Source organism: Notothenia coriiceps, unplaced genomic scaffold, assembly GCF_000735185.1.
Source record: "Notothenia coriiceps isolate Sejong01 unplaced genomic scaffold, NC01 NC01_scaffold00037244, whole genome shotgun sequence".
Classification (NCBI taxonomy): Eukaryota; Metazoa; Chordata; class Actinopteri; order Perciformes; family Nototheniidae; genus Notothenia; species Notothenia coriiceps.
This window is the reverse complement of record NW_011369945.1, coordinates 26,269,671-26,282,364: the sequence shown is the minus strand read 5'-3', so window position 1 is coordinate 26,282,364 and position 12,694 is coordinate 26,269,671. Positions and strand designations below refer to the sequence as shown.

Sequence of the window (12,694 nt, the reverse complement as noted above, 5' to 3'; positions counted from 1 at the left end):
ATGTGAGATGACGTATGGTGGGGATGGCAGCCCCAATACTCTGAGCATGCGCAGTGTAGTTTTTACAGTCACCGTTCACTTAGACAGTGAGAGGGAGGGCATGATCGGGTTTTGTCCCACATGGCTCTAAACAGCTCAATAGGCACACACTGTAGACACTAATTAGAAGAACACAGACTAAAACAGCAATGTACAGACGAATCAGATGATTAAACATGATCTTAAAATATATTTTATATATTTTTAAATTATATTTTAGCATTTTTTTGTAATCATTATTTTTCATACTTTCTGCTGACACTAGGTGGGGCTGTGCCCCACCTGCCCCTAATGACCAGTCGCCACTGCTTGGCATACAGGGTACAGTGATGAGTAAGTGCTTTACAATTTGTGACAAATCTCAGTGTGCTGTGATAGGCGGCATCTAACTTGTTCAGGCAATAGGCAGGTGCATTCATATACAACAAATCACCACAGGTAAAAACTAAGGTCATAGTGACTAGCCTTTTCCTGGCTTCAAGCGAGAAACAGGACTTGTTTCTGAAAAAGAAACCTAGTCTAACCCTCAGCTTTTTAAGCAGGTTATTAACCTGAAGTTTAAAAGTAAGACAATCATCAAGCCAGATACCAAGGTATTTGTAACAGGTAACCACTTCAAGTACTTGTCCTTGCATAGTAACAATTATCTAAAACAGGCTCTGGTGTCTTTTTAGCTTTTGAAAAGAGCATTACTTTGGTTTTATCAACATTTAAAAGAAGCTTTAGTTCAGAGAGCTGAGTCTGAATAATGTTAAAAACAGCCTGTAATTTAGCACCAGCCTCCTTAATGGAGGGACCTGCACAGTACATCACGGTATCGTCCGCATAAAAATGTAAAGTAGCTTCATCCACATTTTCACCTAAAGTGTTGATATATATGGAGAATAAAAGTGGACCTAAAACAGAACCTTGAGGAACACCATTAGTAATGTTTAACCACTCAGAAGACAGCCCATCAAAGTGAACACATTGGGACCTTTCAGAGAGGTAGCTCACAAACCACCCCACTGCATGGCTTGATATGCCAATACTGAGTAGCCTCTGCTTTAAGATGCGATGATCGACGGTGTCAAACGCTTTGGAAAGGTCAATAAATAGAGCTGCAAAACTCTGCTTATTATCTAAAATACTCGTAATGTCATTCACCACTTTCATTGTCGCAGTGATGGTGCTATGTTGCTTTCTGAAGCCTGACTGATGTTTAGACAGGATATCATTTTTACATAAAAACTCCTTTACCTGTTCACTCACTAGGCGTTCGAGCACCTTCGCCAGAACTGAAAATGTTGAGATTAGCCTATAGTTATTTAAAATAGTTGCCTCCCCTCCTTTTAGCAAAGGCAAGACATAAGCTGACTTCCATACTTTTGGAATTGCATTTGTGCTGAGGGAGAGGTTAAAAAGAGGAAGAGCAATAAAATCTGCAGCTATCTTTAAAAAGAAAGGTTCTACGTTGTCCGGGCCAGCCAGTTTCTTAGGATCTAGCTTAGATAAGGCTTAGATAAGGCTTCATGAAAAATATGTGTAGATCATGTTCTTGATGAACTCTGTTTGAAACTGAGGAGGAGTAAAGTAGATCATGCAAAGTACAATGAAATAATGGCTTTTATTGTTTTATATATATCCCGTTTTTGTCTCCTCAGCCAAGTGTAGGATTTAAAACGTTGGGCTGTGCATGAGGGTGATTCGTTGAGAAAAAAATGTTCACGCGACTAGACTAGTGTGGATTATCTGCCGATGGGTTTGGAGAATAAGACACCGAGAATAAGACACACAGGGTTAGAGAACATCCTGCCTCAGTACTGTATGTCCACAAATACCCAGAATGATAAGGTACAGTTGTATCATCAAATGCAATACTAATCTGTTGCATTAAAAACCAAAACACACAAACGCTGTTTTTTAGACATTTCAGTTATTTGCATTACTAGAGCCACACACATGCTTATGACAACAACAAAAAGAGAGAGTGGAGGGAGTGAAAGTTAATTTTACCCAGCAGAGTCACCTGGCTCACTCAACCGTAGACTTCGCCAAATTAAAGATTTTTAATTCATCCTTAAGCACACGCTAATACAAGCAATCACCTGCCTGGTTACAACTCCAATCAAAATGCTAATTGCAATCCTGAACAGTTTGGGATTTATTATTCTCCTTTAGTTACACTTTACTGTCCCTGCTTCCCATTTGGTGGTTGGCAAAAAGGTTGCGACATTATAAAAATATGTGTGATTATATTCACATTACTGTTGACTTATTTCCTCACACTTTATTCATGAGACAAGTCTACAGCTGTTGGAGGAATGCTAGTGCTTTTGCGGATTAAGTGATTGGGGATTGACATTGAGACTGTGCAGTTGTTCTTGGTTATAAGCTTTTGTTGGTGCAATCATGCCTCTCATCATGCATTTTTACTATTGCTACAAGGATAAGCTAGAATCATGGTTTCATTTGTGCTTGCAATGTCTCATGTGTCAAAAAGGAATAAGTAGCAATACTAGATTTTTAGCTGTTCCGGAGCTTTTGATCAAGATGAAATGGAATCCTTTGCCAAAAGATATCTTGGTTGATTCTTACAAAGCCTCAGTTACATTTGTGCACAAGATGTAAAAGCAACAATAGTGCTACCTTCTTTTTTATTCAGTTCATATAGAATTAGGCCAAGTGGTTTATTTGGGAACATTGCATTTATATCATACTCTTTTTCATCAGCCTGTTGAATACTTCTCAAAGATATAGTCCACAGCACACATGAGCACAGATGGCTGCAGTGATGTGCATAGTGGAAGCAAATGAAAGACCTCAAGGACACCTCAGTAACACAAAATCTTTCCCAACAATACAGCTACTCAGGGTGGATTCAAACAAAAAAAAACAGAATAACTTTGGTCACTTTCATAAAAAGCTTTTCCTCCAGTCGCTGCAGCAGTGCAGATAGACAGATTTTGTATTTGTTCCACTTTGATCCTCTCTGTCAAACCCCCTAAAACCTCTGCTTTCTAGGTCCCTGATTGCAACAGAAGAAGCAGGCAAGGCTCCAGCAGGGTTGCCTTGGCAACATATGCAGATTTTAGCAGCTTTGATTTGCAGTAAACAAAGGTGTATCAGTTTTCAAGATTCAAGGCTTTTATTGTCATATGTACATAGCTACAGTGTAGGTCACAGGCCTAAGATAATAGTGCAAGTAAATAAAATAAAATAGAATATAATAGAAATTGTGCAGAATAGTCTATATACAAGTAATTGGAATATTGATAAGTAACAACCAGATGAATGTTATGGATGTTCTTTCAAAAGTTCAGGTGTTTAACATTCATCAATCAAGTTTTGTGTGTGTGTGTGTGTGTGTGTGTGTGTGTGTGTGTGTGTGTGTGTGTGTGTGTGTGTGTGTGTGTGTGTGTGTGTGTGTGTGTGTGTGTGTACTAATGTGTAGTGTACTGTGTAGTGTGTGTGTGTGTGTGTGTGTGTGTGTGTGTGTGTGTGTGTGTGTGTGTGTGTTTAAGGACAGACAGACAGACAGACAGACAGACAGACAGACAGACAGAGTGGCAAATAGAGACATTCCTAGGATTGTCGAGAACTCGCTGCAGCTCAGGATGAGGCGGTAACGCAGCAGCCCTTCCTAACCCAACAAACTCAAGAAAATAAATGATTCATGCTTCTCAGGAAACACTGAATTATATATTTGTTGTAAGTATTATGTAAGAGACAGGAATTTGAAGGAGCAGGAATGGAAACAAGATCATTATAATTAGAAAGAATAACACAAATAATAGGTAAGACTTTCTCAACATAAATTAAGCACATTGAAAGTTAATCTCACCACATCTACTGCCTGTGGGAGAATTGGTAAGCAGTTGTGAAATGTATCTTTAAGTGATTTCACTAAATTACTAAGGTAGTTTACATTAGTTAACTTCAATACTTTCACTTCCCTACTTTCAAGAGGGAAGTATCGTAATTAAAACCCATTTATTGGATGAGTATAGTCAAGAGTTACTGTTCAGAAATAGATTTAAGTCATCAGTTTATGACAAACTAAACTGCCCAAATGTAATATCATATTTGAAATTTGCTCAACCCTTCACATTCAATCTTGTGCTACTGTTACACAATATTTGGCATCATCATCATTCTGTGTGTTAAGTCAAGGAGAGAAGTACAATATATCACAATATATCCCTCATTAGCACCTAGACATTTTGTCAAATGGGAGTGTCTTTAGCTGCCAGGAACACCCTGACATTGTCTACATCTGTGAGCAGAGACGCTGATTTAAAGCAGTTACCATCAGCTGCCAGAGGACCTGGTGACAGGCTGTTATAAGGCAACAGACCAAAGGAACATTTCCATCCCACCACCTCCTTATTTCTTTCTGCAGCTTCTGCCAGCTTTTTTAGGCTTTAGGCGGCATGTGTCCTTCGAGAAAAATGAGAGTAGACAACAGGGAATGTGCCCTGTTTCCTGCTCTGCATAGAAATGCTAAGGAATGCAACGTTTCATAGATCTTTGCCCGGTGAGCTTTTTGGCACCTTGTCCTGTGTGTGTGTGTGTGTGTGTGTGTGTGTGTGTGTGTGTGTGTGTGTGTGTGTGTGTGTGTGTGTGTGTGTGTGTGTGTGTGTGTGTGTGTGTGTGTGTGCACCTTCTGGAATCTAGCCCTGAATCAGCTAATTAAATTGTATTATTTCAGTTGGGAATTCTTAATGTATAAAGATTATGTCGAACATGCTGTGAGGGGATTATCATATTACTTATTACTCATGTATGTTAATGCACATGCGCACTCTGCTCTTCCCCCTTCTCGCGCCAATTGAGCCCAATCTTAAACTCGCGTGCAGTTGCAGTCAGACAGATCCACCGAGTGTTAGAGAGGACGAGTCACAGACTTCAGCTCTGCAGGAACTGCGTCCTTGCGCTTTGTTTTATTTTATAAGGAATGATGTTGACGAGTCAGAAGTTCATCAGCTGTTTTTCCTCCCTGAAGCTTCTCTTATCCTGACCACTGGGATAAGGATGAAAAGGTGAAAGTTGGATTCCGGAGATCAGTGATAAACATGCACTAATCCCTGACACTGACGGATTGATGTGAGGGATATACATTTATTTTTGTTTAAATCAATCCGCAAGAAAACGGACTTCAGTTGAAAGGATGCATGCAGGTGAGTGATAATTCATAATGTCATGGTTTAGGGCGTTTAATGATTTATTTATGTTTCTGAGAGAGCGAGCGATGCAAGCAGGGCCAGAGTTTCTAATCTTTGATAATCTTTTAGCGATGTCGTTTTGTTGGCAGAATCGTGTTCATATGCTTGTGTTTTTTCAGGTGCGATCCCCATTTTGTAGGCAAACTAAATATCACAATGAAGATTGTAACATCCTGAAGACATTAAAATCGAACTAATATGTGTTTGTTCAAATTGTCTCTAGCGTAGCTAAAGTGCTGAAGTGACATCTTGTCCCTTTTTTAGCAGCATGTCGTGGCTACCTGGACAGGAGGAGTTGGGAGGCCCGTGTTCCTCCCTCACTCACACACACACACACACACACACACACACGCACGCACACGCGCACGCACGCACGCGCGCACACACACACAGCGAGAATAGTCTCACTGGAATTTCATGGGAAATTATTAATTTATATAACATTAAAAACTCACATTTAGGGAAGTGTCATGTCAGTCAAAAGAAGAATACTTTGTTCCAGTAATTTAATCTAGTTTCATATTTGAGGTTTTCTTGAGGTTTGTTACTTATGTGGTTTCATATTCTTATTATATTTTTTTGATAGATATTAGTATTGCTTTTGAAAATATCTTATTGTCTGAGACTGGCCCCCTCTTAGGTCACCAACCCTCACAGCCACACATAGGAATATATTGTGTCTGCAGCCAAACTGATGCTTTTCCCTTTTTGTTTGTGAGTGGACGTTTGTGTCAACATGCCACTTCGGTGAAATTTCAAAGCAAGATTTTGGTGGCCTTGTTCCCTCGGGGATAGATATTTAGGTCATATTTTATGTAATGGACACAAGCTATAACTTCATGACACATAAACCTTTTTATTTTTTGATCACAGTATCTTAGGAAACAGCAGATTTTCACAACTGCTACTGAAGTCCACTGTGTTACGTGTAAACCTTAGAGAGAGAAAAGGAAAGGAGTTAAAAATAGATTGATGATTTAAGCAAGCAGATGGTGGATGTGCTTATTCTCTTCCTGTCTAACTTTTGAACTTCCCACGCGTGACCTAATATAGAAATTCAGGGAATGCCCTGAGCTGAGACTACAACCACTGACACACAAATCCTGCTAAGCTCCTTTTATTTCCTTTTTTTTTTTACAGTGTGGATATTTTTCCTGCTCATTGATGAAGGATTTGCTCTGGCACAACAGAATAAAGGTTAGATTGATACATCAAATCAAGACACATATTGTAATTTAATTAAAGATCACTGATTTATTTTTCAAAATGTAATATACCCTTGCCTCCCTTGTGTCAATCATCTTTATTTTGTATCAGTAACTGCACAAATACCTTGATAAAATAGCAGAACGTTTGGTCTGTAATGCTGCATTCATACAGATGCAGGATCAAAAGGGGTTAGACCGTCTCAAAGGCCGCTGCGTTCTCATCACTGTGGAAACTGGCTACGAACCACAGAAGGTGGTACCTTCAACTCCCCAAACTACCCCAAAACATACCCAGCCAATAAGGAGTGTCTGTACGTGCTTGAAGGTAAGCAACAACTTATACGTGAGCAAAATGATTTCCCTGCTTTACAAGGTCAGATTACTTAGTTGGAAATTAAAATAATCCTGATATTTGTAATATTCGCCTCCTCTGACATTGACAGCGTTACTCATCATTTATCACAAGTGTTTTGGGATTTTCAACAATGCTCTGTTTTGAAAACATGTGCTTGAATACTAGCAATTACTCACCAATGCTAAGGTTTTACCTTTGTTTTTCAAGAACAAACAAGCATGCAGGCAATAGCTTTTTCACAATGCAATCCTCATTATATTGCACACCAAAGAATGCATCAAACTGTTTTGTCCTTTTGTGCATCACTTTCCCTATAATTGCTCCCGCTGCCCACACTACAGAACGATCCTACAGTAATTCTTTGGTAAAGATTTGAAAGGAGAAAATATTTTTGAAACTGTGTGTCCATTCTCTTGGAGCATTATATCCCTGAATGACCTCTGTTCAGTCGATGTGACACAGTGCTCTGCTTCCAGCCCTGCCCCGCCAGAGGATAGAGCTACTGTTTGATCCGACCTTCTATCTCGAAGCGTCATTTGAGTGTCGTTTTGACCACATCGAGGTGAGGGACGGTCCCTTCAGCTTCTCGCCGATCATCAACCGCTTCTGTGGCTCAGCCAGTCCCGGGCGTGTGCTTTCGAGCGGACGCTTTATGTGGATCCGTTTCTCCAGTGATGAAGAGCTGGAGGCGTCTGGCTTCCGGGTCGAGTACACCTTCACAGCAGGTGATTAAAACCCAGTGGGGCATTTTATTGACCCCGGCTGTGTGGCAATGATCTCACCGCACCATCCTGGTACTTAATGTGCATTAGGACTCATTTAATCTACTCTGAAATTCCACTGCTAATCAAATGTGTCTTTATGATTTCCTTCCAAAGATCCTGAATTTCATCTGCATGTAGGAGGACTCTTAAACCCAATCCCAGGTAGCACAACCCCACAGATCTCCGGCTAACTTTAGTAGTGCATCTCTAAAGTTATATGTGATGCAAATTCATGGAAGTCTGCTTTCACTATCACCTCTAATCCCCTAATCTCCTTGTTTTCCATTGGTCTGCTTCTTGTCTATGGGTCAGACTGTCAGTTTGAGTTGTCAGGGGCTGACGGCCTGATTCGATCCAGTCAGGTGGATGAGGAATATAAAGTGAAGGCCGACCAGGCAGTGGACTGCATCTGGACTATACGAGCCCCGACAAACAACAGGGTATAGTGACAAGTTATATTGCATGTGTTAAGAAAAACTATGCATTTATAATCCAACCGTCTACTCAAGGCCACATACAGTTAAAATGACTCAAATGGATTGATATTTGATCCTTTAAAGTGGAACTATCATGCTATATTTGAAAAATATATTGTAGGGCCATACCTATATAAAGTATATAAATATAGTTTTTTTTTCAAAATACCAAACAGATCCTGCATTTTAGCCATGCCTCATTTCGCTCTATTTGCTCTTTCCAGCCCTGTTTTTGCAGGGGGCTGATTCTGTGAGCTGCAACTGACCATGCCCCTCTGCAGGAGAGGGGAGTTGGCAGTTACTTTGGCATTAGGGCAGAGATATCTAGATACTTTCCAAGGTTTGACATAATGAATTGTGCTACTTTTAAAGCAAGCAACGATGTTTTCAAATCTGTAATCAAAAAGCTCCTCAAAAACACTATCGAAGCAGTTCCTGCCGTTGCTACGTTAGTTCAAACAGTAACAACAGACTATTTTTCTTAGCGGATGCATGTCAATTTAAATCAATACAACTATTTTTTAAATCAATAAAATCATTTTCTAAATCCATAAAAGCCTTTCAATTAATATTGGGAGTCATGTCGTTACTTTGTTGAGAATGTGGCCGTGTAATAAGCGGGATAATGTGCACATTGCATAATGTGCCTTCATGCCGATCTAGATCCCTCCGCTTCGCGCCGGGCTCCTGATCAGCTTGTCGGTGTTCTTCTCCCCTTAATGACCGCGTCGCTGCACATTATCCCTTACATATGATTATATAGAGTCATTATTCATTTGTTTTAAAGCAGGAGGCGCAAACGCTTGCCTCGGGGAGGGAGAAAAAGAGCCACAGCGGAGAATAAACAGAAGGGCAACCATGGCAACCATGCAAGGGAAGTCTTCTTCGCTGCTTTTGTGGCAGACTACAGCGCCACTTACAGGCCTGGCATATGTACTACAGCGACTCCAGCACTTTCGACCAGCAATGGCCGGCCGTGGCCCAACCTCTCATTCCCCTGATAGGTGGAGAATTGACCAATAGTCGTAGCGCCACCGTCCTGACGTCAGGACAGTGTTCAAATCTGGATCAGTCTGTATCAGATCCGTTGCAGCCCCTTTTTTAGAGATTTGGGTATGGAGGAAAATAGAGAGGGTTGTGTTTTCTGACACTTGGTGAGTTCCCTGGAACACCGGGGACACATATTCATGTATAAAAGACGTACAAAAGTGCATTTTGCATGATAGGTCCCCTTTAATGCAGCAATACCTTTAAACATGTCTTCTAGAGATGTAGAGGTATAGTTTATCCGTCCTCATTGTTTTTTCCAGATTTACCTGCGGTTCTTGGAATACCAGATGGAAAACTCAAATGAATGTAAGAAGAACTTTGTGGCTGTTTATGATGGCAGTAATGCAATTGAGGACCTAAAGGTAAAACATTTTTTAATATGAGTAACTCCAGCCTGTCAAATGAAAGCCATTTCTTCTAATGTATTTATTAGCTGCACATTATTCTGCTACACAGCAGGGGTTATCTTTCTTTCCTTGTTTTACATTCTCCTTTTAACCATCATTCTTCAATCATTCATTTGTAGCAACTGTTGTACAGACCTTGGCCTCAATGAGACGACACAACCAAAACTATAAGAGACAATGGTGTGTGGTTTCTTGCAGGCAAAGTTTTGTAGCACAGTAGCTAATGACATCATGCTGGACACCGGTATTGGAGTAGTGAGGATGTGGGCCGACGAGACAAGCCGTCTCAGCCGCTTCAGGATGCTCTTCACTTCGTTTGCAGACCGTGAGTTTCAACTTCAGATTATTCCTAACCTGTGTCGTTTTTACCATGTTGCTTTTGTTCAGTTTCTGTATCTGATAATGCAAGCACATATGTTGCAAAGTTGCATTAAATGATAATATATTCAATGAACAAGGCTGGGTTGAACAGAGATAAATGAAGTTTGAAATGGGATACCTGTCAAACTCCTTTGGTCAAGAATTAGAAGAATGTATCCTCGCTGTTAATGTCACTGTCACGTGTTTGTCTTTCAGCGCCCTGTTTAGGCAGTGCATTTTTCTGCCACAGTAACATGTGCATCAACACTTCTCTGGTGTGCAACGGCATACAAAACTGTGTCTTTCCCTGGGATGAAAGCAACTGCAAAGGTACTCTAGCTGTCCCAAAGGATGTGTAATTCTTTCTAAGAAATCCACTATGCTGTGCTGTTTTACAATGAGTGGTGTTGTGTGATGAGATGACATGTCTTGTTTTTGTTGTGTCACATTAAGGATCTTTTGCTCTAATTCAAGAAAAAAGACACTCACGTGGGCCCCACTCTCTTAATTTACTCAAACTATCCAAGCAAGGCTTTTATGTAATTTTTCAACCTATTAGAACAGAGCAAGTCTTATTGGCAAATGTTTTGAGGGAGGAAAAATGATCAGATCAACTTCAATGCCTTTGTGGCAAAAGTCCTGCTGATGAGCCTCCTGGCTGTTTAGTGGCTCTAAAGCTCCTGAATGGATTTCGGATGGCTGTTTATCAGCGGAACAGGCTTTTAGCGAAGGCTCTGAATTGTTCTTGGCAACCAAAGATAAAGACTGTCCTGATGAGAATGGCACCAAGTAATACTGGTGTACTCTCCGTAACTCTAAATGTAACTCATATTTTATCTTTCTTTATCTCTTGTCATTTCTATCATTAGAGAAAAAGAGCAAGGGTGTTTTTCACGCAATCACAAAGACTCATGGGACAGTGATCTGCGTGTCTACGGGAGTGGTGCTCCTGCTCCTCATCATCTCAATTCTGGTGCAAGTCAAACAGCCACGTAAGAAGGTAATAATCCAAAGGGTATTATTAATTATCATGCCACAAAATATTGGTGAGGAAATACATGATTTATCAAATGTGTTCATTCATATTTCGAAGGTCTTGATACGTAAAAATAACCTTTTCCAACGGGGCGACTTCCAGGAGGTGTTTGACCCTCCACATTACGAACTCTTTACTCTCAGAGACAAGGTCAGTTTTATTACTTTGATGCATTATTAGCTGGACATTTTCTTTTTATGTGACAACGTTATCCTTTTAGGAGATGTCTGGGGACCTTGGAGAGCTGTCAGAGGAGCTTCAGTCCTTGCAGGCGCTCAGGAGATCCTCATCCGGCTCACGATGCATTCACGAACACCACTGTGGCTCTCAGGTGTCTGTTGACTCCATCAAAGGCAGCCAAGGTGCACATGGACTTCGAAGGGGATCCATGGATCTTCCTGCTTTAAGAGAGGACTTCCAAAACGCCTTACCTCCCTTCAGGGACTTAAACAGCAGTATGCGGAAGAAGAGCTGGCCTAGTATGAAACCAACTCGTATGCAGGACCATCAAGGAATAGGGGAAAGAGTGCTGGGGCGGCAGGATAGAGTGATGGAAGAGGAGGAAGAGGAGGAAGAAGATGGAAGGTATGATGTGTATGTACGCAGAGCAGGAAGCCGAAGGGGGAACTATGAAATGGCCCAACAAAGATCCTTGTCCATGGACTTCTGAAAAGAAAAAAAATAAGATTTGCACAGTAAATACTGCAGTGCAACTTCAGCCAGTGCTGCATTTTGGGAACAGTTCTTCATATTTACAGAAAATAGGAGACAATGCGTGGAGACTGAAACAGCTGACATAAGACATTCTTGTGCTATTTTTCATCGGTGTAAAAGTGAAGAAAGATGTTAATGCTGTTTAGTGTTCTTGTTATCAATGTATTTTTTGAAGCAAATATGATACATTTAGTTAAAATATATTTTCATTCAGTGTTAAGGTTATAAATAATGTATACAGAGTTTGATTACAATTTGAACACAGGATGCTAAAATCAGCTCAGTTTCTTTTGTATGTGTTATTACCTGTATTAAAGAATAAATGCCTACATTTATGCACCATTGTTTTAGGAAAAATGTCACCCTGATACTGATATAGAATCAGTTTTACACCAGATATTAAGCTACAGACCATTTTGGGATAGGATCACATCTTCGGCAAAGCTCGGACTTACATTTAGGATGTTGCAATTTCTCCTTCTCCACTTCCTACCCCTCCAATTCCTGCACCATTGCTTGGACGACACCATTTTCAACCATGCCCTTCATTTTATTTGAAAATTGTACATCTTTAAAGTTTTATGACTCAATCGGTCAAGTGTCTCCTGGAGAAATGTTTTGCAATGATCATAAGCTCACACAGACTAAAGGTGAAAACAATACCACCGACATGCCGTCACGGTTGGTAAACACGCTGTTGTGCCTGGTTACCATCAGCAACCGTCTGTCAGCTGTGTTGCTTAGAGGAGGCAGGTGTGTGAGTTGAGGCGGGATCTTCCTAAAGGTGTGTCACACAAGTATGCTGGTTGGAACTTCCCATATAAAGTGAAATGTCAAAGTATGATGTTTTATAATACGATTACATAACATCAAACTGTTAACCTGCTTAATGGGAATAAAAAACTGTAAATCTCAGTAACGTTATCTTGAAGCCTGGTGAAAAACAGTTGTGTACCAAACATCGAGTTTTAATAGATAAGTGGAACTTGGAGCACTGGAATGTGAAAGTTATATTTGTGTCAGGGTTGAGTGAAGCAGGCAGGACCCAAATGCAGATTTTACCAAAAATACCTTTATTTCA

The 12,694-nt window shown here is 40.4% G+C and overlaps 1 protein-coding gene across 1 annotated transcript; it reads left to right on the top strand.

Annotated features, from left to right (window-relative positions):
- Window positions 1-4,918: 4,918 nt before the first annotated feature.
- Window positions 4,919-11,932, top strand: neto2b (neuropilin (NRP) and tolloid (TLL)-like 2b). The gene is made up of 12 exons (XM_010794048.1): window positions 4,919-5,198; window positions 6,384-6,440; window positions 6,624-6,776; window positions 7,283-7,531; window positions 7,685-7,732; window positions 7,883-8,010; window positions 9,357-9,458; window positions 9,702-9,828; window positions 10,080-10,193; window positions 10,733-10,863; window positions 10,957-11,049; window positions 11,120-11,932. The coding sequence occupies exons 1-12, from the start codon at window positions 5,189-5,191 to the stop codon at window positions 11,567-11,569; spliced, it is 1,662 nt and encodes a 553-aa protein (XP_010792350.1). The 5' UTR covers window positions 4,919-5,188; the 3' UTR covers window positions 11,570-11,932.
- The last annotated feature ends 762 nt before the right edge of the window (window positions 11,933-12,694 follow it).

Coding starts and splice junctions, on each gene's coding strand:
- neto2b (XM_010794048.1), top strand. Junction 6,441..6,623: donor TCTGGCACAACAGAATAAAG/GTTAGATTGATA, acceptor GCATTCATACAG/ATGCAGGATCAAAAGGGGTT. Junction 10,864..10,956: donor TCAAACAGCCACGTAAGAAG/GTAATAATCCAA, acceptor CATATTTCGAAG/GTCTTGATACGTAAAAATAA.